This window comes from Talpa occidentalis, unplaced genomic scaffold (assembly GCF_014898055.3).
Source record: "Talpa occidentalis isolate TD23 unplaced genomic scaffold, MPIMG_talOcc4v2.1, whole genome shotgun sequence".
Lineage (NCBI taxonomy): Eukaryota > Metazoa > Chordata > Mammalia > Eulipotyphla > Talpidae > Talpa > Talpa occidentalis.
In genome coordinates this window covers 153,841,880-153,865,893 of record NW_026555331.1, presented here as the reverse complement: position 1 = coordinate 153,865,893, position 24,014 = coordinate 153,841,880, and the positions used below count along the sequence as shown (strand labels likewise).

At 55.8% G+C, this 24,014-nt stretch overlaps 1 protein-coding gene across 4 annotated transcripts in view; it reads right to left on the bottom strand.

Annotated features, from left to right (window-relative positions):
* ACTR3B (actin related protein 3B) overlaps nt 1-24,014 on the bottom strand; it is a 47,690-nt gene that overhangs the window by 4,078 nt on the left and 19,598 nt on the right. For 3 of the 4 annotated variants that reach the window (XM_037516262.2, XM_037516279.2, XM_037516288.2), the window contains exons 2-9: nt 23,636-23,691; nt 17,919-18,043; nt 17,301-17,411; nt 9,983-10,078; nt 8,503-8,610; nt 6,268-6,411; nt 3,772-3,945; nt 2,477-2,569 (exon numbers count right to left, since the gene is read on the bottom strand). In XM_037516262.2, coding sequence (XP_037372159.1) covers nt 2,477-2,569; nt 3,772-3,945; nt 6,268-6,411; nt 8,503-8,610; nt 9,983-10,078; nt 17,301-17,411; nt 17,919-18,043; nt 23,636-23,691 — 907 coding nt within the window. The remainder of the gene's footprint in view (nt 1-2,476; nt 2,570-3,771; nt 3,946-6,267; nt 6,412-8,502; nt 8,611-9,982; nt 10,079-17,300; nt 17,412-17,918; nt 18,044-23,635; nt 23,692-24,014) is intronic. The other variant, XM_037516270.2, reaches the window with a different exon arrangement.

Genomic DNA, 24,014 nt, shown 5'->3' with positions numbered 1-24,014 from the left:
CCTCGGGAATGTCGTGTCGCTTCAGCCGGCCCCTCCGGCCCTCTCGCTCCGACTTCAGGCTGTTCACGGCGCAGTCTCTCACAACACACAGGCCTCTCATTTAGCAATGACAGTGGCCTGTGTTTAGACGGCACCCAGCTATCCCACACAGAATCGGGGAAAAGGCGCCCAGCTGCTTACAAAGCCCCTGCCACGCCGGCCCAGCCCCAGCACCACAGCGGGGACCCCACTGAGCCACAGCCAGGGTGCCCTGGGAAGTCTCTAGCATCTGGACGCTCAGCCCAGTCATGGGGATCCCTGGAGCTGAAACTGTTGCTCCAGCAGCACATCTCCGTAGACGACGTGGTCTCTGGGGGAGTCCAGGCCTTCTGGGGTGGCCTCACACTCTTGGTAGGGGTCAGGCGCACTTCCGGAGACACACCTGGAGGCGCCTCACTGTCTGGAACCCACCGGCTCCTGCGGGGCATGGGCAGAGGCACGGGCAGGGCCCTTTTCCTCTGTGTCTCCCCAGGGGAGGCCCATGCCCACTGTCCTGCTCTGCTGAGAACTTCCCAAGCCCCTGGCAAGGATGGGGCCATCAGCAAGAGAAACCCAGCAGGCAGGAAACACCTGCCACAGGGAAGGGAAGGACTGAGCAGGGGGAGTGCAGAGGAGGGGCAGCTGGGCTGGAGAGAAGGGGGCTGAGCCGCGGGCCGAGCCGCAGGCCAGGCCGAGCCTATGGCCGCCCACCGCGCTTGTGCGCACTGTATGAGCAAGGTGGGAGGTTCTCTCCACCACGCCTCTCCCACACTTGGGAGGAGGAGGAGGGGACGGGAGCAGAACCAGGACCCCCCACAAGGCTGTGCACAGCTGGGGATGGGGCGACAGGCCCAGAAACCCAGTAGCAGAGACTGGCCCCACTGCCTCGGACCGGCCCTCGGAGGGCAGGCCTGTGACAAAGCAGCGCTGGAGCCTCCTGGGGCTCAGCCTCGCCTCACACAGCCCGAAGGCGTGGATTTGGAGAGGGGAGGGGCTTTCTGAAGGAAGCTTCTAGATGGCAGCCCCTCCGGGTCAGGTGCCTGGCCTGCGGCAGCTCTGGCACAACTGAGTAAACACAAGCGGATCGTGTGGCCGTGAACCAAAAATATCTCCCCTCTGGCTCTTTGCAGAAAAGCTGGCCGAGCCCTGATCCACAATCACGGTGGGCAGGACGACGACAGCATCTCCGGCGGGTTAGCGGACAGGAAACAGGCCTGCACCCCACTCCCAGGCCGGGCTTCGAGAACAAGCCCCTCCGCAGCGGCCAAGGCAGAGGAAGGTCGGCTCTGGAGCCTGGGCCCGGCAGTCAGGGCACCAGTCGGGGCCCAGGAGAGTGGAGGCGCGCTGCGGAGGGACCGGCAAGACAGACGCCCGAGGGCCCAGATGTGGCCCTGAGCACACCAAGCACTCTGCGCCATTGGCACAGAGGCCTCAGAGCGAGCTCCAGTGCACGCTGCTGTCTGAGGACGGTGCCCAGGCAGTCTCGGTGGGGTCCCTACTCTCCCCATGGGGCGTAGCATTTGCTGCTGACAAAGGAGAAACACGAGGTCCGCTCCCGCACAAAGTAACAGTCCAAGCCCCGTGTGCCACGTCTCACAGCCCCCGAGTTGTGCCGCCTTCCCCACTGGGGAGTGGGGGGGCCGGGGTCGTCATCCAGCTAGCATGGACGGGTCGCCAAGGTCACGGCTATGTCAAGAACCCGGGAAACCTGCTGCCAGTGACCTGAACTGCCCGCGGGAGCGCCCACACGTGTCGGGCCCCCGGGGTGAAGCGAAGACAGTGCCCGGGCCGTGCTCCCCCCGCCCAGGACGCACCGTCGCTGCCCGCGGCTGGACGGAGAAGGCGGGCTCTCCCCCGCACGCCGCAGCAGACGGGCTCCACCGCGGGGCCCAGGTGAAAACAGAACGGTAATTTGTCTTCACCAGTAACAACTGCCTACAAAGGAAGATTTTTTCCAGTAGTAAAAACACTCCTTGAGGTCGCCGGGGAGGGCTGAGCCCTGCCGGGAGCACCAGTTCCCTCGGGGTGGAGGACAGAGGGCGGCTGGCTGACCGCCAGGGCCTGCTCGCAGGCTGGCTGCACCCTTTACACCATCAGTGAGTGGAAGCGCTTTTTCTCACTCCAAGTTTCAAAATTCCCTGCAATCAAAGAATTCTGAAAATACAACCACACACTCCCATTCCACGGTTTCCTGTCGGCTCTGACTGCTATTGGGCTGGCCGCCCCTGGCCCCGAGCACAAACGTGCCTGAGGGGAGGCCCCCGGAGCCAGGGGCGGCCATGTTCCCCTCAGCAACAGGCACAGCTGAGCGTCGCAAGAACACGGGACCCCACAGCCTCACACCAGCACTTCCGGCCGGCCCAGCCCGCCCCACCGCCTCCCCACGTGGTGGACAGTGCGAATCCTCCAAGCAGGGCGCCGGGCCTGCCTCGGGGAGGACGGGACCGGACAGCCATACCTTGTACAGCGGGCGCCGCACGTCGATGGGGCAGTTCTGGATGACTTCATCGACGACGTCGGAGATGGACTCCATGAAATCTGGGTTGGCAAACTGAATTTCACGAAGACATATCAGACGTTACGGCACAACACTTTTCAAAAGCCACTTTAACAAATACTGGGCTTGCAATGCCTCTAAAAGCATGAGCTGCCTGTTGTGCTCCCCACTCGGTCTCTGATGAATCCTCACCCCGCACCTCTGGCCTGCACCCCAGCTCTTGTATGCATAAATAAATAAATCTTTTTTAAAAAGGTGAGCTGACTCCCGGGGAAGACATGAGCCTGAGAGGACGGCCTGTGTCCCCAGAGGTGAAACGTGCCGGCTCAGGAGGGACAGTCGTCGGCTGGTCACAAACACAGACCAGCCCCGAGACCAGACGCAGAGAGCACACGGGGCAAGAGACCCGCAGGGGCGGGAGCCACACACGAGTCGCTGGAGACCATGTGAGCAATGAGGCCAGAACAGAAGGGAGAGGAAAGGCCAGCGAGGCCCACTCGGGACACAGCCGAGGGTCAGCTGAAAACCAGGGGAGCCCTGATGCGCCCTGGGATGGGGGGTGACCAGGGGAGTCTCCAGCGGGCTGGGGTGGTGAGTGTCTGCCCAGCGGCTGCACCTGCTCAAGCCAGCAGCTCGGGCACGAGTGCCCGGCTCCTGGGCCACCTTCTGGGCGTGTCCTGGCGTAGACCCGCCCGCACAGGCTGAGACAGGCTGTGCTGAGGGCCTACCTACTCGCTATAAACTGAAATAGCAGGAGAATAGACCAAAATACCAAATAAAATTTATCTTATTTAAAATGCTGCGTCTGGCAGAAGCACAAGTCACTCTTGGGGCGCCACCACACCCAAGCCCGCGTGAGGGGCGGCTCCACCAAGGCGCTGGGACGGGGACGGGGCAGGGCTGGCTGGTCGCCAGGCCTGGGCAGGGGCCACGGCGCTCCGCTTCTGGGAGGAGCCACCTGCATGACCCCTGGCATCAGGAGGCTCCCCTGCTAGCGCAGGACCCTTTTCAGCCCCCAGTCCTCCTGACTCAGCCTCTCTGCCCTGACCCCGGGGCCCCTGGGGATCCCCAGGTGCCTGGGCTGACATGAGGCGGGGAGGCCGAGCCAAACCCGCAAGCAGGCAGGCAGCGGTGAGTGGGCAGGGCTCGGGGTGCACCTGCGGGAGGGTTCGGCGCACCCCCAGACCCGCCCTGCCTGCACACGAGGTGGCAGCGCCACACCGCAGCACCCCCGAGGCTGGACAGCAGCCCTTCACCTCTGGGTGAAAGAAGATCTCGGGCCCCAGGAAGCGCTCGTAGCCAACATCCACGGCGAAGCGCCTCTGGTTGACAGCGTTGATGCCCATGTACTGCCTGATCCACCTGCGGGGGTCCGCGTCGTACTTGGCAAACTCCCTGACGATGTCCGGGCAAATGTAGCAGTACTTCTCCTGCGAGCACACACAGAGGCGCGGCCCGCGTCAGCAGAGGCCGGGCCTGCCCTCCGACCCGCGCCCGCCGCCAAGCAGCCACACCCACCCATGACCCTCTCAGCCCAGGTGCACCGCGTGGCGTGGGGGAGGCTGCTCTGCGGCTCCGCCCTCGATCTGGCCTCACCCTATCACCTTCATGCCACCTTATCTGAATGATGTCACCAGGAGGCCTGTCTCCATCTCCTCCGCCCCTGTTCCCCCAAGGCCCTCCCTGGCGCCCTCTGCCCCACAGCAGACCTGGCTGCAGGCACAGCCGAGGCAGCCAGTGCCATCTGGGCACCAGCATGGGCGAAGCGAGGCATGGCCACTGCAAGGGTTGGGCATCCTCCTGGGCACAGTCATCTGCCCCTGGGAGGGGGTGGAGTGATGAGTGTGAGCAGAGGACATGCCCACACCCTGCCCGCTGGAACACATGCTCCAGCTGAGCTCCATGTGACCAGCAAGGGCTAGAGAAAGGCGTGGCCTGAGAGGGAGGGCAGGCCCCTAGGGAGGGGAAGCGCTGGGAGGGGGCTAGAGGTGCCATGGTGCCCTGGCTTTCTCCCTGGCACCGCCACCTGTCAGCTCCACCTCCCCAAGGCACCGGGGTCCAGCTCGGAAAGTGAGCTTTGGGGGCGAAGAGGGGGCAGAAGCGTGAGATGCTCCAGGACCTTATATTTAAAGTTTCTGAGAATCCCTGAGCCCCAAGGGCCTCCAGTAGAATCAGACCTGCTCCCTGGCCCTCGGCCTGATGTGGGGGCCGAGGTCCATAGGACTCTCATCCCCAGGCAAATGGCCAGGTGTCCACGGAGACTCAAGGCACCTCAGGCAGCCCCAAACCAGAGGATGAGCTGCCCCAGGAAGGCGGGGGGCGGGGTGCAGCCTCCTCTGCCGCTTTGGACTCAGGCTGCAGGGGCCAAGTGGCCAGGGCCAGGAGACAAGGACCCAGGGGACCCAGAACAACCTTCCAGACGCCTACTGTATGGAAGGGGGGGCACCCCAGGGCTCAGCCCCCAGGTGAGCACAGCTAATCCAGAGGACCCAAGGGGCATCCTGACTCCTGACCCCCGCGCTATGCTGTCACACCTGAATCTAACTTGAGGGTCAGCCCCGGAGCTCAGCGAGCCCAAGCGTGTGGGCCACACGAGGGCTGGCTGGGAGCTGGGAGCTGAGGGCCACCAGCCAGATCTCCCCGAGGAGGGACACTCACTCCCCAGAGGGAGCCCCCAGCCACAAGAGGGTGCCTCCTGACTCACATCCTGACAGACCTGGGGTGCCCAGAGCCTGGGTCAGATTCCAAACTTCCCCCATTGAAGGGGGGGGGCTGAGCAGCACAAGTGTCTGCGGACCTGCCTGGGGAAGCGCCTCCTCCGCTTGGGGCTGCCAACCCTTCCCGGGGCTGCCAGCCCTTCCCCGGGCTGCATCCCGCCCCAAACTAAGCCCTTGCAGGCAGTGTCAGCCTCAGCGACAGGTGCTGAAGTGGGAGGAAGACAGGGGGTGTCAGACCCGCCTCCCCCAAAGTCTTCTCAAAAGCTGCCAGTTCACGTCACACCCCACGCTTAAATTCTTATCTCAAGAAAAACCAAACCGTCCCCTCTTCACCTATACAATTATCCTGGCGTTCCTAGGACTCGCTTACATTTCAAGCAAAAAAATAAATTGTCCTGACTTTACAACACGAAAAGGAAAAATTCTTTAAAGAGGGTCTGTCAACAGCTATGGACAGGACAACCGGAGGGCCAGGCCCAGCGGCCCTCAGTCAGGCCCAGAGGCCATTCTCCTATTGTTATCAAGTTTTAAAGTTTCTGGTAACGTTTCCAGCTTGGTGAGTAGAATCTAGAAAATTCGGGGGTGGGGGGTCATGACTCTGGGTCTTGAGTCATGGGGGGATGTCACGACTCGGGGGCCTGGGCTAGCTCAGAACTGCCCTCCTCAGGGCACAGGGCCCGCATGGCAGGCACAGGGGACCTCCGGGAGGCTGGCCCGCTTCTCGGGAGACCCAACAGTCACTGCTGCTGGGACACATTTGGGTCAAGGGCGCTCAAGCTGCTTAAGCGCCAGGAGAGGACGCAGGGCCCAGGCTGGTGTGCCCGAGGGAGGGCTGTGGGCCCAGAGCAGAAGCCAAGACTGTGAGCCCCTCCCTCCAGGTAAACAGGCGGGGCCCCACACTGGGAGGGAGGAGAGGGGAGCGGAGGGGAGAGGAGAGGAGAGGACGGGAGAGGGGAGACAGGGGCAGGGAGGGGAAGTGTCCAGACAGCATTTCTCGCTCACCCCCAAACCGGCCCATTTCCCGACTGTTTTTACCTTGATGGCTTTTGCGGTCTCCAGTGACTGCTCAGGAGGGATTCCCACCTCCCTCTCCCTTAGCAGCTGTTGAATGAAATACGTAATATCTCTACCTGCAATCGGGATGTGTTTGATGCAGCTTCCAATTACATAGCCTTCGGCCTAGGGGAGAGGAGCAGAGCAAGCCCGTGAGCCCTCACGCGCAGCGCCCCCAGCCAGCATTCACAGGAGCCCCTGGTCATCTGGGAGGGGGCTCTACAAAGGGCCCCCTCCCCCGGGAGCCCCCGCAGAGCAGACAAGGAAACCATGCGGGCCTTCACTTCCGAAACAGGAAGGCTGCCTGTTACAGCGGGGACCCCAAATGTTTTCTGGCTGCTCTAAGCAAAAGGAAAAAGTGTGACCTACACATTGCTAAGGCGACTATAAATCTACTTCTATTTAAAAGTCAACAGTCGGGGGCCTGCCTGGGGGTGCAGGGGTTAAGTCAGCACTGTGAAGCTGTCCGCAGCCCCTGCCCCGCGAGTTCCATCCCGGCCAGCGAGCTACCCACATGACACAGCAGACCTCTCCCGTCTCCCTGCTGCTCCCCGCAGCAGTGGATTTCAGTGGATCCTCCTGTTCTGCTCCCCACTCTGTCTCTGGTGAATCCTCTCACCCCTGCCCCTCTGGCCTGTACCCCAGTTCTTGTATGCATAATATAAATTAAAAAAAGAAATCTTAAAAAAGAATAAAAAACAGGGGTTCCAAGTCGGCCTGAAATGTGTGCGTGTGGGGTCGCGCACAGGCCGCGCACGCATGACGTGGCTCTCTGAGCGGTTCGCGGGCAGTTTTCTGCTTCACCTTTTTCTACTTTACCCAAATTTTATACAACAAATGAAATTTTTATAATCAGGAAAAAAACTGAACTAAGGTACAGATAAAAATGTAATGAGCACTCCCTGGGCGTGGCTGCCTGTGCGCTCACTCCTCCCCGAAGCAGATGCCCGGGCCCAAGCCCTCTCCCTGGCTCACAGGCCTGACACCTCGCTCGGAGGGTGCTGCCCTGGAGACAGAAACAGCCGGACGCCAGAACCTTCCCCCAACACTGCCCAGGGACCCAGGTGGCCGCGGGCGCCGGCCTTGCCCAGGCCCAGCAGGGCGGCCCAGGCCGGGGACCCTGGCTCTGGTCACCTGAGGCTCAGCAGGTGCTGGCCTCGCCCTTGAAGGACTGAAAGCATCTGTATCAGCAGGCCGCTGCTTCAGCTTCCTGCCGACGACTTTTTCAGTTAAAGTAAACGAACTGTTTTCCAACAACCCTGGTTTGCATTTTTAATGGGAGCCACACGCAGCAGCGCTGCAGGCGCGGGACGCAGGAGCCCAGAGCTCGGAGGCCTCCCCGCGCCCTCCCCGGGACACCTTCAGCTGATTTTCAGAAGAGACCTTAAGCGGGTCACCGAGCACTCCTTTGGGCCCCACGGAAAACACACGTGTCTCTTAAAGCCCAAATTAGGAATCACATCTCTAACATTTTGAAGACAAAATCCAGAAAGTGACATCACAGAGTCTCCTGTGAGTTAGAATGTGCAATAATCTCTTTCTTGGTAAGCAAATTTTAAAAACAAGCTTCAGTTTGGGCCTCCCCGGTGGCGCAGCGGTTGAGCGCTGGGTTGCGAAGCTGCCCGCGGCCTCTGCAGCACCGGTTCGATCCCCGGTTGCTCCCCGGCCACCGGAGGAGGGTCCCACATGGCGCGCAGACCTCTCCTGCCGCCCGCTGCTCCCCTCAGCAGTGTACTTCGGTCCTTCTGCCTGCTCTGCTCCCCGCTCTGGCTCTGGTGAATTCTCCCACCCTCCCGCGCTTCTGACTGTACCCAGTGCATGTATAAACAAAACAAACAAACAAATAAATAAATAAAAGCCATGCCTCTATTAAAAAAAAAAAAAAAAAAAAAAAAAACAAGCTTCAGTTTGAGCTGCATGAAGCATGAGCTGGATGAAGCCACACTTATCTCCCCATGAGGCCACTTTGGGGGCCCCGCAGCCCCCACAGCCAACGTCCAGCAGCTCTGCACAGAAGCAGGACCCTCCGGTGATGCTGGGTGGGGGGGTGTCTAGTGGCCACCCCGTCCTCACACATCTGGGTCTAAAAAGCTCTCGCTACCTTTTCTAAGCCTGGCTGTGCCTTAAGGGCGGCATCTTAACCGTGACGGCGCCTGCATGGCTTCCCTTACCTCAATTCAGGTGTGAGCCCCCAGCGCAAGGGTGAGCACCGCTTACCACTGGGATGGCGTGGGTCACCCCATCCCCGCTGTCAATGACAATCCCCGTCAACGTACGTTCGCCGACTTGCCGGGACGTCCAGGACGCAGCCAAGGCCAGCACTGCCTGGACAGGAGCAGAGGCCGTGAGCACAGGAGGCGGCTCCCCAGATGCCGCAGCCCGGGCCGGCGATTCTCACTTAGGTCTCTCCTCCCACCTTCTCCCCAAACACCAGCTCCCAGCTGGATGAACGTGCAAACTGAGGATCCTTCAAGTGGAAAAAGCAATTCTACTGTCGGTCAAAGAACCTGCCTGCACTTCTGACCCGGGTGGGGGCGAGGGTTGCAGGCACCCTGCAGGAAGCTCCGTGGGGGTTTCTAAAGGTGGGACTGGGCCTCCCTGCAGGTCTAGGGCGGGTGTCTCCCAGGCCACTCTGTCACTTCTGGGCGTGGGGGGCTGTGGGGCGCTCGTAACTCTAGGGGGTGGGGGCAGAGGGACTGCGACAAGGCGGCCCCCCACAAGAACCACAGGGTCCACAGCCCCGGCCTGAGATGCAGCCTTAGAAGCTACACTTTTACCCACCACCCTCCAGGCCCTGGGAAGGCACAGGCTGTGCTAAGGGGATTTCCTGACCACAAATCCCCCAGGGGAGGGGAGACTGTGGAAGGGCTGGAACAAACCGGTCCTCTGCTGCGGGGGCTCTCAGAGGCTCCCGCTCCCAGCCTGGCCAGGCTGCAGCCCCTGCCACCCCAGGGTTCCTTTCCTGCACACCTCCTCCGTCCTCGCAGTGGTGCGGGACCAGTGTGCAGCGAACACTTGGAGAAACACTAGCTCATCCATCCCTGAAGAGTTCAGTCCATTCCCTGCCACAGGGCGGAGGCGCGGTGGGCACCAAACCCCACAAAGCCCCACCCCTAGAACACGTGGCGGCAAAGGAGGCTCTGCCAGTCTCAGGGCTGGGGCATCTTGGGGCCGGGGCCTCTCGGAAGCAACAGATCCGGGGACCCAGGGCAGCAGGTGCAGGAGCGGGTGCGAGCTGCTGCTGCTGTTTGTTTCTCAGCAAATTCTCTAGCTCCTTTTTCTGATCAGAAATGAAATTTTAAAAAAACAAGAACCATGCCCACACCTTGATCTTGTCACCAGGAGGAGATGCATTGGCTTCTGGTGATGCAGAGATGGCAGACGCTCTGCCGAGGGCACACGTATAGAAACAGAATCACAAGACACGCCCTCTACAGTATGAGGTGGAACCTGAAGGGGGGGGTGTGTGTGCACACGTGTGCACGTGTGTGCGCGCATGTCCTTGTGTGCACGCATCTGTGTGCATGGACATGTGTGTGCTGTGCTCATGTCCCACGTGTGTGTCCATGTGCGTGTGCGTGCACGCACATGTGCTGAGGCAGAGGAAGAACACGCAGCACGGTCTTACTGCAGAGAACCTTTAGACTCACCCCGGAAGCCAGAGTCCTTGGGGACTCATAAAAATAACTGTTTTTACCTGCACTGCTATGTAGAGTCCCGGTACATTAAATGATTCGAACATGATTTCTGCCAGATATTCTCTATTTTCTGGGGTATTCAGTGGAGGTTCTGTCTGTAAGAAAACATTCACTAGATTTAGTGTTTACCCAAATTTCATGTAATTGCACCAGAAATAAGGGTCGCCAACCCATAGGCCAGGGCCTGTACACCCCCCACACCCACCCCCCTATTCCCCCGCTGGGCCGAGGAGCTGGCCCGAGAGAGCCTCCGGAGATCCCTGCGAGACAGCTGGTGCTGGCGCTGGTCTCCCACACGCTAAGATGGCCGCGTGAGGCCCTCTCTAGACACACCTGCTCCCCTTAGCCACCCCGAAACGAGAACAAGTTAGAGAAAGGAGAGCTAGCTCTGAGGGCTAACACCCACACACACCCTGAAACCAGAGCCCTGAAGCAAGTAGCCGGGGCGCAAGGCCTCAGCCGGAGGACAGAGCCGGGGACTACCTCTCAGTACACAGCCGCTGCCCCAGAGGAGCCGTGGCCCTGGCCGGGAACAGCTGAGTGGGAGCAGGGCGGCTGCAGGAGCCCCCAAGGCCCACCTGCCATGAGAGCAGAGGCCAGCTTGGCCATCAGCCAAGAAATCCCGTGCAGCAGATTCACACAAGAGCTGCCCTGGCGAGCCCACCCCCCAAACTCCTGCCAACAGCTAGACAAAGAGCTCCCCTCGCACACAGGAGAGCATGAGGAAGCCGCCAGAGACCACCTCAACGCCAGAGAGGGGGAGAGAAACAGGAAAACAGCGGACAGAAACACACACCATCAAAGTATAAAAACACTAGATGAAAGACACTTCCAGAAGCTCAAATACCTCTGCTAGAATAACCACCATCAAACAGGAGGAAAGGACAGGATCAGAGAAATCCACCTGCTTCTCTCATTCACCAATAGGTTGGGAACACTTTTGCATGTCAACAAATATGGATGTACATCACATACTTACGGCTGGGAAAAAAGAATAAAAATTATCTGGGTTTTTGGCTAAAAGTAGATAGATAGATAGATAGATAGATAGATAGATAGATAGATAGATAGATAGACAGACAGACAGATAGATGCTAGAGCAAGAGATGAAAGACAGATCAGTCCACATTACCCTGTTATAGATTGAGCTTGTCCCCAAAATTCATATGTTGAAGCCCCAAGCCCCAAAGTGACTGTATCTGGAGGAGGAAACGTGTCTCGGTGCTGCGCACACTCTGAAACGTCTTTATTGACAATCTGTAATGGAAACTTCCTTTACAAAAACAAGGCGTGGTGGGGGAGCTGGGAGTTGTCCGTCAACGGCAGAGTTTGAGTTTGGGAAGAGGCTGTTCAAGTTCTGGAGACAGAGGGTGCTGAAGACTCAGATCATGTGTCTGGGCCCAATAATCAATTTTCTTTTAAATAAAATAATGCCCTTAAATTTAAAAATGTTCTAGGGCCTTCCCGGTGGTGCAGCAGTTGAGCGCAGGGCTGCAAAGCTGCCCACAGCCTCTGCCCACAGCCTTCCCTCCACCATGAAAGACGACCACCGGCAGCCGCACTCTTCAGAACAGGCAGGAGGGTCAGCTCCACACCATGGCTTTGAGCGCAGGCCTTTAAATAAGAACCCTGCGGCCGCAGAGTGACTAACTGCAGGGTGAGTGAGCCACTCTGGCTCTCCATGCCACCGGCCTCTGTGGCCATCACCCGCGGCCTTGACGGTGTTGATGCAGAGGGTGCTGGGGGCGTGGGCACGGGCAAGGCACGCGAGCCAGATTGTGGACCTCTAAGCCCCAGAGTGCGCATGCGTGAGTGTGCACACCTGGGCCTGGAGGGGGGCTAAAAGCAGCGGCAGCGGTGAGAGGACGAGCAGCATGAATTCAGAAGGGGTGAGACCATGCGAGCACACCAGGGAGCGCCCAGAGAAAGAGTGTAAAGACCCCTGGGGGCTAGGGGCTCAGTTGCACTCCCTGCCTGGTGTGCCTGTGTACTTGGTTCCCTGAAAAACCCACTGAGAGCTCCAGGACTCTCTTGACCCGTCTGCCCAAAACCATAGTGAGCCTGCCCTGTGGCCTGCTGGCACGGCGACAGGTACATTTTGTAGCTGTTTGTATGAAACAAGTTTATGTATGATCCGTGTGGCTGCACACGACCATCTCTGGAAGACACGACTGGTGAGGAACTGGCGAAGGTGGCTTCCCTCAGGCAGGGGCTGAGGAGGGCAGCTAGGGGTAGGAGGGGGGCAGCTGGCCCAGGAGTCTGTACCCACTGTGCTCTGCTCTTCGAGCCTCATCGACAGACACACCTGGCCTCAACTAAAACGTTACAATATGGTTGAACCTTGAAGACTTCTGTTAATTGAAGTCAGTCACTAAAGGACAAATTCAGTTTGATTCCACTTATATGAGGTACTGGAGTCACACTGACAGAAACGGAATGTAGATCGTGAGTGTCGAGGGCTGGGAGCAGAAGAAATAGGGAGCAAATGTTGAAAAGGGACAGGATTTCGGTTTGGGAGGATGAACAAGTTCTGGAGACAGAGGGTGCTAAGACTCAGATCATGTGTCTGGGCCCCATAATCAATTTTCTTTTAAATAAAATAATGCCCTTAAATTTAAAAATGTTCTAGGACCTCCCCGCTGGTGCAGCGGTTGAGTGTAGGGCTGCAAAGCTGCCCACAGCCTCTGTAGCACAGGTTTGATCCCTGGCCCCAGCGAGGGTCCCACATGGCACGCAGACCTCTTCTGCCACCTGCTGCTCCCCTCAGCAGTGTACTTCGGTCCTTCTGCCTGCTCTGTTCCCCGCTCTGGCTCTGGTGAATCCTCTCACCCTCCCGTGCTTCTGACTGTACCCAGTGCTTGTATAAAGAAATAAATTTTTTTTAAATAAAAAAAATAAATAAAAATGTTCTAAATGTAGGAAAATGATGTACAAGGATTATAATCTTTCTTATACAAACAAGAAATTGGGAACAAAAGTAAATGCTAAAAGCTGTGGAAGTGCTGAACCATTAGGAAGGACCCCCCAGGTAAGTCACGGCACAGCCATTAAGTGAGGGTCAGGAAAACCCTGTGAGAAAATGGTCGTGGAGGATCCGATCTTGGTAAAATCGGGGCTCGCTCCTGTGGCAGTGCACCGGGCCAGCGGCAGCTAGATGACAGGGCTGCGGGGGTGGGACCGGGCTGCGGGAGTCAGACCCAACCTCCAGCTCGCACTTGCAGCTTTGCTCTAACAAGGGAAGGGATGCCTCACGGCACCGGGGAGCCCTGGCTGGGGCTGTGAGCAGCCCAGAGATGCCTGGCTGCTCTTCCTGCTTATTCGCCCCCGACAAGACGCTGGGCACAGCCAGATGGCCACGATGCAGGGCAAAGCGGCTCCTCTGGGCATGGCTCGTCCGGACCCGAGGTTCCCTGTCAGGGATGACACGGTCCCCAGGGCCGACTGCAGGCGCCACTGCCAAACAGCTGGATCCCAGTCACACCGCCGTCTGGTGGCCATGTCCTGTGGCCCTGCGAGCCTCCCTCTGGCGCCCACTCTCTTCCGACAGACCCCGGGCAATCTCGGAGGTGGACAGGGTTGCACGTGGACAGGGATGTCTGGGCGCAGCCTGGCCAGTCGGAAGCAAAAGCCGACGAGGGTGGCTTTGGGGAAGGTGGCTCACAAAACTGAAGCAGACTGAGCAGGAGGCTCCCGCCGCCCCGGCCCCTTGTTTCCCGGGACGCAGAGCTGGTGACTGGAGCCACAGGGGCCGGCACGCGCGCAGAGCAGCCTCGGCATGGAACCAGGCCGAGACCGAGCACAGAGCCCTGCTCAGGCCGGGCCCGCAGGCACGCGTCTCCACCACAACTTTACCGGGAGAAGATGAAATCTCTAGCTTCTTCACTGCTGATTTTTATACTTTTATTACTTGCTGCCAAACAACTCGTCATCTGTGAAGAATTTACATTAAAATCTATGTCCTTCCATTTAAGGAAACATTTGCAATAGAACTAGTTTCTCCTGGTTCCTGAACCAGATTCAGCACCAGTAAGGCTGCGTCCTCATGGGCTCCAGGAACCACGACCGTAATAAGCCCATTTCTCCTATACTTACGTCCAGTCCTTGTTCCTTTCGGAGACCAATGGAAATGACCTGCTCAAAACATTATTTGTAAGATCTAAATTGGAGGTATTGAGTCTTATTTTTAACACTGAGGCATATGGTTAAAACATTGCATGAATACAAGCTACATAAACATTTTTATTCATGACACTGGTAAACATCATCTGGTATTGATTTTTAAATGAAAATTAATCCACACCATAAAACCAATCCATATTTCTGGATAAAGATGGCAAAATGAACACAAGTGCCTAATATCGCTCCACCCGCATGCCCCTCTAACATGGCAATAAGGAAACCTTTTTGAAAACGTAGGTCCTCCAGAAAGGGAGGCCGGGAGAGGAGGTGGCGACGCAAGGAGCGGGACGCACGTGCTGCAGTGACTGACTCAGCACCGAGCGGCCGAGGAAGCTGCCTCTGCCGACTGGGGGCCGCAGCAGGTCTGAACGGGCCTCGAGGTCCAGGGACCTCACGGGAAGACACTGCAGGGCAGGTCACCCCCTGGGTCTGTCTAAGAGACTGCAGGGCAACCAGGCACAGGGTGGACGGGTTCACCGTGGGTTCAGGCAAAGGAATCCCGGCGCCCTCAGTGGGTTTTTATAGGCCTTTAACACTGAATCAGAGGACAGGCCAGCCAGGGGAGCCAGCAATCTCTGGCATCCTATCTGTGTTCTCCCTCTCGGTCTCCTGTCATCTGCCTCTCGCCTCAGTGACACGGCCCTTTCTCTCCTGAGAGATCCCTGTGTCCTTGCCGCAACCCGGGGTGGGAGCGGATAAAAAAGCCTGATTCGGGGCCTCCCTGGTGGCACAAGGGGTTAAGCACAGCACTATGAAGCAATCCGCAGCCTCTGCAGCACCAGTTCGTTCCCCGGCCAGCCAGTGAACTACCCACATGGCACAGACCTCTCCTGTCTCCCCGCTGCTCCCCTCAGCAGTGTGTTTCAGTCAGTCTGCCTGTTCTGCTCCCCACACTGTCTCTGGTGAATCCTCTTACCCCTCTTCCCACACCTCTGGCCTGTACCCCAGCTCTTGTATGCATAAATAAATAAATCTTTCTCTTTTTTTCTTTTTCTTGTTTTATTTATTTGTACAAGCACTGGGTACAGTCAGAAGCGTGGGAGGGTGACAGGATTCACCAGAGACAGAGTGGGGAGCAGAACAGGCAGATTGACTGAAATACACTGCTGAGGGGAGCAGCGGGCGGCAGGAGAGGTCTGCCTCGCCATGTGGGACCCTCGCCGGCGGCTGGGGATCGAACCAGCGCTGCAGAGGCTGCAGACAGCCTCACAGCCCAGCATTCAACCGCTGCGCCACCGGAGAGGCCCAATAAATAAATCTTTGAAAAAAAAAAAAAAAAGACTTGATTCACTTCCTTTTTCCTAGAGGGACGCCCAGTTAGCTAGGAAAACATCGTCTTGGGTGTGAGAGGGTGTCTCTGGAAGAGACTGGCATTAAGTAGCCTTACAACTCAGTGCCTACACTGAGCCAGCGAAGAAGCTGAGTAAATGTCTTCAACTGACGTCTCCAACTTGGCCATAAATCTCCGTGCCTACTTTTTTCTCTTTAACCATTTCATTAACTGGTAATTAACTGCATAAACCTGAAGGAAATTTACCACTGTCATCACTTGCTCAAGCACAGCAGGATTCAAAGCACAGTATTTGTGTATGTGTATATATAAATCATTTCTTTGCTAAATGTGATTCTTTTTTGGATATTCTGCAGTGAACTTTAGTTTTTTCACATTCACCCCCCACACCTCCAATTCCTTCCTAGCAAGTGAGGTTATTTTACTAGCTGCATAAGCTAATCAGAGAAAGAAACATCTTTTAGGGAAAATGTCCTGTGTGCCAGCACTGCACGCCGCTCTGAGGCCTGGGACAAGGCCTGGCATGGTGACTGCAGCAGACGGAAGGATGCACCTGGGCACGGTGCCTGGCCCCATGCCCCTGTCCAACAGGTAGTGATGGGATGTGAGGACGAGGAAAAAGGCCAACGCGACAGGTGGAATCTGTAACTTGCTTTGCTATAAGACAAAGACAGTCAGACACACTGTCAGTTTCAGCCCCCCCAACTCTACACAAACCACAGCAGCAGCTCAGGGAGAAAGGCCCAGAGGCAGGTCCAGCACAGCCAGGCATGGGGCAGCTCCTGGCTGTGAAGATGGAGGGGGAGGCTGGGCACTTTCAAGCACTTGCTTTCATAGGTGTTGTCTGGACATCCCACTACTACAACAGCAGCTGCAGTTAGCATAGGTTATGCCAGATAATTCTAAGCAATACTCCAATGTTAACATAAGAAGGAATTATAAAATTGGACCTGGGACCACATGACAAGGTTCTTCATGGAAAAAGATCCTCAGCCAATGTAGGTTTTAACATAACAGCTTACGTTGCATGACGCTGCTCTTGATAAAGGAAGCACATGGTGCGTGTAACTAATCTCGCCTCACAAAGGACCCTCCACAGGGGGAGAAAGCAGCAGTGGCGCCATCGGAACAGACGCCATAGTCAAGAGATGCTTCTTCTCATTTCTCCGCAGTTTGATTTTGTTGGAGCAAGATCAATTAAGTACCACAGTGAGGACCCCTAAGTCAGCTCAATTTTATTTTACAAGATCTAAGCGCTGGAAAATAACAGAAGCAAAAATTATAGTTGTCCAACTACCTCACAAGGAGATCGAAGCACGGGGTTGGTTTCCTCCCCAAATCCACTGTCCCTTCGCCTTTCTTGCTGGAAGCTTCGTCAGGTACTTACCCAGCTAGGCCAGGTGATCAGAGACGGCCCCTGCCCAGCCCCAGAGAGTGGACCTTGATTAGTCGAGACCAACAAGGCAATTCCTCTCCCCCAGCTAGTGACCAGGTCAGGCATGCACGCTGGGGTAGGGGCCAGGGTGGTGGAGGAAGCACTTCTGCCTCTGAAAGCAAATACACCGAGAGGTGATACAGGCATTCTGCCAGCCACGCTGGGGCTGCAGGGAACGCAGAGGCCACGCTGGCTCACCACTGAGCTGCTGGGCCTGCCTGACTCTGGCCTTTTGTTTTGTGAGATAATGAATGAGCCATTTTGGGGTGAGACTTTTGCCCAAAAAGCACCCCAACTCATACAATTATCTGCAGCAGGAATCAAGAACTCCCCAGAGCGAGTATCTTGAGCTTCAAACTGAAGTCACTTGGAATGTACAGGCACATATTCCGCCTAGTCCCCAGTTACTCACCATTAAAAAATAATGATCCTCAGGCTCTGCTCGAAGGTATTTGAAGATCACTTGTTCCATGAACCTCTCCATGAGGTCCCAGTCTTCGATGATCCCATGTCGAATCGGCCACTGCGGCAGGTGGAGCGACAGTGAGAGGTGTTGGGGCGCAGGCTCCCGGCCAGAGGCTCAGGAAGGGGACAGCCTCCCCGGGGGCTAAGTCTATCCTTGCATGTCCACATGCCCCAACCCACCCCATTTCTAAAAACCATCACCTTAAAGGTGGGTCTCGTGGAAGCAGCTCATCAACTGCATCACTCCAGGTGCAGCTTTTGTCCTTTCTTTAGAGGAAATGTCTAATTAAATAATCCAGTTTCTTTTTAATTAATCAGCCTGCACCTCTCACGCCTGCCAGGCTCCTCTGCCGGCCTGCGGCATTCCGCGGCAGGAGGGAGCAGGTGCAGCTGGGGGGCTGGGGCTGAGCCACTCCTGTACTCTGGAGCCTGGGGATTCACTCGGCTCCCTCATCAAAAACACTCCCACCCCAAAACAACAACAAACCCCCGTGCAGAGAACAAAACTCCCACAACCCACAGGCACAACTCCCAGCTCCCAGCACGGCCTCCTGTTCCGGCGCACCTTGGTGGCGTAGGTGGGCTTGTCAACGGCCTCATCCCCGATGAAGAAGTCCAGGTCGTCGACCCCCCGCAGCACTCGCCTCTGCGCTTGGTCCACCACCTTTGCTGACTCCCTGATGGCGATACCTGAAAGCACAGCACAGAGGCCCCGTCAGTCTCCACATTTACCTGAGGGCAGGAGAGCAACAGAGCCCGCAGCGCTCACGGGAGAGGCGTGAGGTGGGCACACCAGGACGCAGAGATGGGCACACCAGGGCGCAGAGACAGGGCACACCGGGGTGCAGAGGTGGGCACACAGGGGTGCAGAGGCGGGCACAGAGATGGGCACACTGGGCACAGAGGTGGGCACATGGGTGCAGAGACGGGCACACTGGGGAGCAGAGGCAGGCGCACCAGGGTGCAGAGGCAGGCACTGCACATTCCAGCAGCATCCCCCCGCATCGTTTCTAGCAGGCGCCAGTGGGCGCAGCTGCCACTCTCACTGCTGACAGAAGCTACTAAATGTGTTTCATCTGGAAAAACCCCTGGAGACAGGGAGACGCCCGCAGGCCATACACCGCCAGGCTCTACGTTTCAAAGCACAATGTAGGAGACAAAATCTTAAATAAAATGCAGAACAGAGTAAACTAAAAAACAACACCCTCGTGTGCTCTGAAGCGATTTTAATAAAACTCGGCCTCAGATGTCACGTGTTTCAGCCTCCGACAGAAAAACAAATCACTTCCAGGAGAAGGAGGACCGAGGAGGTGGCTGGCTAGTATCCGTCACAAAAAGAAAAGCACAATAATCCAACAACCGTTGCGTGTAAGAAACACCAGGCCTCGATGACACACTGTTTTAGTAAGAGCTCAGCCTTGGATATCTGGAAATCTACGCAGTCATAAATCATCGCATGAAACTGCGCTCGAGACCCCAACGCGCCGTGCCCGGCGGAGAGCTTGACAAAGATTCCACTTACCACTAAATGCTAACACGCTGAGCTTCCACAAACTCGTCTGCATCAAATTTGTGCCAAACAAATTAGCAAGCGCACACAGTTATTTTGAAAAGTAGATCATCCGAAAGCTCCCATTTTGAAGGGAGAGCACAGACTCCAGAAGCCTCCGGGGCCCGTGGCCAGGGCGGCAGCTCGCGGTAACCCCTGCCCACCCCTCGCCTCCTCTCTCCCCGCCGGCTCCACCCGGGAAGTTGCGAAGCTTCCAGGACGGCATTTATCGCGGGCCGGGGAGGCGGCGGCTCCATGGAGGGACCCAGGGTAGCGCCCATGGGCCGGGCCAGGCCAGGGGGCCGGAGCGCCCCACTAACTGGGCGCCGCAGAAAGAAGTAAGCCCGTCCCCGAAAACCCACCAGGCACCGACAGCCTCGCGCAGCGTCGCCCGCCCAGGCGGGACCCAAAGGCTCAGCCCGACGGCGGCAGCAGGCTCAGGCCCGCAGGGGACAGCCGATGGCGAGTGCTGCCCTGGGGACAAGGCCGTGCCCGGGCGCCGAGAGCGCAGACCTGCTGTGCAGTCCCGAGCGCCGGAAGAGAAGCCCCTGCCTCCCGGGGAGTCGCCCCGGTTTGCCAAACACTTGGGGGTCTAACACATTTAACCCACAATCACCACCTTCAAGAAAAATAGCTAACCTTGGTAAGAACGAGAGAAACGACCTGACTCGGAGCTTAAATGACCACAAGGTTAATCTTATGCCTCCCGAAAACGTCCATCACAGTGAACTGCCCCCAGATCAGAGCAGACCTATAGCTACCGCCAGAACAGCAAAAACAAAACCATAAAGTACACCCTTTTAACTGAAAACAACTGAGCGTAAAAGAGTTTACGTTCAGAATCTTACATTTTTTCTATGAAAAGCAAGATGTGCTCAAATGGCCTCGTGAACGTGACGGAGAAGCCGCTGCAGCCACCCGCGACACCCGCAGGGTCTAGACTCATCCCAGAACCCGAGCTCTCCCCACAGCCACCTCCGGCACCCTAACTTAGGCGCGACCAGAAGGCAAGAAATGTGCGGAGGCCATTAAGATGGAAGGACAATAAACGCAACACAGCATGGACCCGACATTCCCACTCTCCAGCCCCAACTCCGGGCAACGTGTGCCGTGAAGCCAGGACGAGAGTGAGGCCGTTCTCCATGTACTAAATAAGCTAGAAGGTTCGCTGGAGGAGGCATGAGGAAAAAAAGCAAGGCGCAAGGCAGGGCATGTGGTGTCCACCACCAAGTAAACCTCTGACTGAGCCTGTCTCGGGGAGACACCAGGAGCAGTGACGGCAGGGCACCTCGCAGAGGAAAGAGTCACTTTTCCCTGTACATCCTATGCCATTTAGCTTTTCTGTCCTGTGCAAAATTCAAGAGTAGGACTTCCACTTCTGGGAAGACAGAGCAAACATACAACTAAAAAGCACAACTAAAATCCCTGGACTTCCTATTGGGGATAAACATAAAAAGATACTGAAAGATGAAGAGAAGGTAGGGTGGTTAGGGGCCTCAGGACCCCAGGACGACACGGTGGGGAGTTTCCTTTTTGCCTCCTGTACCCCATCCTGGTGCTGGAGAGGTGGGCAATGCAGAAACAACCACGGAAGGAAACAAAAAAGGCCCCCAAGGAGACAGCTAGCTCGGCCACCGCAGACAGCAAGGGCAGCCTGAAATGATTGGAGACCTGGACAGCAACCTCGTGACTCCAACAGAACAAAAACCGCACTGCCTCACCGCTCAGGCCAGCAGAGGAGAGTGGACAATCCAGACACCCCCTTATTTATGCTCAGAAAATAAAAAAAGGGAGTTAACAAGCTCATTTAAAATCAAAAAAGGGAGTTAACAAGCTCATTTTGTAAAACCAGTATAAAGGTGCTATGCAAACCAAACAAAAACAGTGTAAGAAAGCAAAATTACAGCCCAGTCTCACTTTTAAACAATCATGCAAAAATCGCACGTATCTGGAGGTATAATTCAGCACACACTTAGAATTTCAAAGCCAAGGAAGATTTACCTGAAGAATGAAATAACCAACTGCTCAATATTTGAAAACATACTAATGCAATTCATCATATCAGGAGCTAAAGATGTCCAAAATCATATAATCAACTCAACAGATGCACAAAAAGCCTTAAATGTCAGTATGGGGCCTCCCTGGTGGCACAGCGGGTTGAGCGCCGCACTGTGAAACTGTCCGCAGCCTCTGCAGTGCTGGTTCGATCCCAGTCGGCCGGCGAGAATCCCACATGGTGCATCAGACCTCTCCTGTCACGCCCGCTGCTCCCCTCAGCAGTGTATTTCATCAGTCTGCCTGTTCTGTTCCCCGTTCTGTCTCTGGTGAGTCCTCTCACCCTCCCGGGACTCTGGCCTGTACCCCGGCTCTTGTATAAAAATAAATAAATCTTTTTTAAAAAAAAAAAGTCAGTATGCATTTATGATTCAAAAAAATAATAATACAGCCTCCCAGTAAGCCAGGAGCAGAGGAGCATGGACCTAGGGGAGAAAAGCATTTCCTCAAAAGCCTGCTGCGACCCCTGGGGAGACCCAAAGTCTCTCTTTAAAGTCACAAAGACAAGAGCACCTGCTACCTCACCTCTGGTCACTGCAGTAGTGGAAACTCTAGCCGTGCAGCAGGACCATGACAGCAGGTGAAGCAGTGGGATTGGAAGAAACAAAATAATCATTACTTGCAGCGAAGCACAGCTGTCCTCACAGGAAGTATCAAAGACTCGGGGTCAGGCCCAGAGGCTGCAAGAGCTAGGCAGGAAACCCCATTCCTAACATAAAAACCTGCCTCACAGTGTGCATGAGCTTTGTGAAGAACACCATAAAGCATGGCTGAGAAAAGGAAACATGGATACACTATAAAACATGCATCCCACATTCAGGTAGGGGCGCTCTGTTCGTGAAGATGTCAAATTTCACCAAATTCATCTATAAACTGAATGCATCTTTAATCAATACCCCGTACTCCAGTAGGATTTTTCATGGACATTAAATTGATTCTAAAATTTATAGTAAAGAGTAAGGGTCTAAAACTGACCAGAGCTATTCTGATCAAGAAAAACAAGAGGAACCAGACCAAATAAAGATGATCGCCAGGTGACAGTATTTAAGAGCCCGTGTGGAGCTGGGGCAGAGGTGAGGGCACGCGTGAGTGGAACAAGGTCCCCACAGCACACGCGGTCCCTCCAGGTGATCATGTTCAAACACTAAACTTCTCTTAGAAGAGCATATAGAAAGTCTTTATCACTTCAGAGTAGAAATACTTTCTTTCAAAAGCAAAACAAATTATAATGGGAGTCTAAAAAATGTGACTATATCAAAATTTTCAATTTCAGTTTAAAACAATAATTTAAAAGTGATAGATCATAACTCAATAGCAAAAGAACAATTCAGTGGAAAAGCAGGCAGACGATCTGAACAGATGTTTCTCCAAAGGAGACACCCAGACGACCCGGGCGCAGGCACACGAAAGGCGGTCCCTGATCACCACAGAAACCACACCGGCCGCCAGGGGCTGCGCCACCCGACAGGACAGGGACAGCTCCTCAGAGAGAGGAGGAAAGGAACAGGTGCTGGGCGGCTGGGCGGAAACTCTTGGGCTTCCCTCGTGGCACAGGGGTTAGTCTCAGGCTGTCACTGCTGCGGCCTAAGTCCATTCCCAGAGAGGGAGCTGACCCACAGGGCGCAGCAGACCTCTCCTGTCTCCCTGGCGCTCCCCTCAGCAGTGGATTGCACTGGATCCGCTTATTCTGCTCCCCACTCTGTCTCTGGTGAATCCTCTCACCCCCCGCACCTCTGGCCTGCACCCCAGTTCTTGTATACACAAATAAATAAAAATCTTTGAAAAAGAAAACTGCTAATAAAATGTGAACGGAGTCCCCACAAGCAGAGACAGGCCAGCCCTGGCACTGAAACAGGCCAGGTCCCCGGGGCCCCGACCCTTCCCAACACCCACCACCTTCCCAAGCCTCCCCCCTCCGGAGCCTCACTAGCACTTCAACAAATTCGGCCAAAAACATAACTGTGCTCTCCCTTTCTTTCTAGCTCCAGCCCCTGCTGAGGCCTGACAGCAGGGACATGAGCGGTGCCTGGCGTCTGCCAGCGAGTGGGCCCTGCCTGCAATGGCGGGCTCCTGGCACGGCCACTGGACGCTACTGACAGCTCCAAATGCAAAGCATTCCAGCAGAAGATGCGAGGTCGGCCAGGAGAGCTGTTGCACGTAACAGGGTTACCATCTCATCAGCTCTGAACCGCCAGGAAGCCCAACGGGTCAGGTCAGCCGGGCACGCACAAGAAGAACCACAGGAGACCGAGTGACCCAGAGCGCCAGCCGCCATGGGCAGAGCCGCTGACACCTGAGCTCCCCGCTGACCATGGAGATAAGCCTGGAAGGAGGTGATGACGGTTAATGAGGTCACGAGTCTTCTAAATGGTGCAGACATTTATGACCGAGTGAAAGGCCCCGCCAACCACCCACGCCGACCCTCCCACGACCGTGACAGGAGCCGTGTCACAAGAGAGTCCAAGGACTGGAAAAGCGGGGGCTCCTGAGGTCACAGCGACAGTTGACCGCACTGTCCAGGAACCCGGTGCCAAAATAAACAACTCTCCCAGCTCCAGCACAATCTTCTAAAGGAAGATGGCAAGGAAATTAATACACCTTGAAACACAGAATCAGAACACTTAGAACAATTTTGAGAAACACAATCCTTTATAAACCCGAGGTGGAGCTTTACTTACATGAAGGGATAATGAACTGGGGCTCAGTGTTGCCTGCGTAGCCAAGCTTGGTATACCTAAAAGCACAAAGTCATCAACACATGTTTAGACAGTAATATCTCCTCGATGCACCATTAATGTCTTTTATTATGAGCTCTCCATGTCCTAATACATCAAGCCTCAGAATATTCCCTTGAAATTAAATTTTTAAAAAACATGGAGGGGCTGAGAATCAAGCACTAATTTCAGATAAGCAAGCAATTACAGAAACAAAGTATTACACTAGTTTCTACAGGAAAAATTCTTACATACATATATTAACACATAAATTGTATTTGTGGGCCCTCATAACCCTAAAAGTGCTTGTACACGCTTTTTTATCAAAATCCCTATGAAGCAA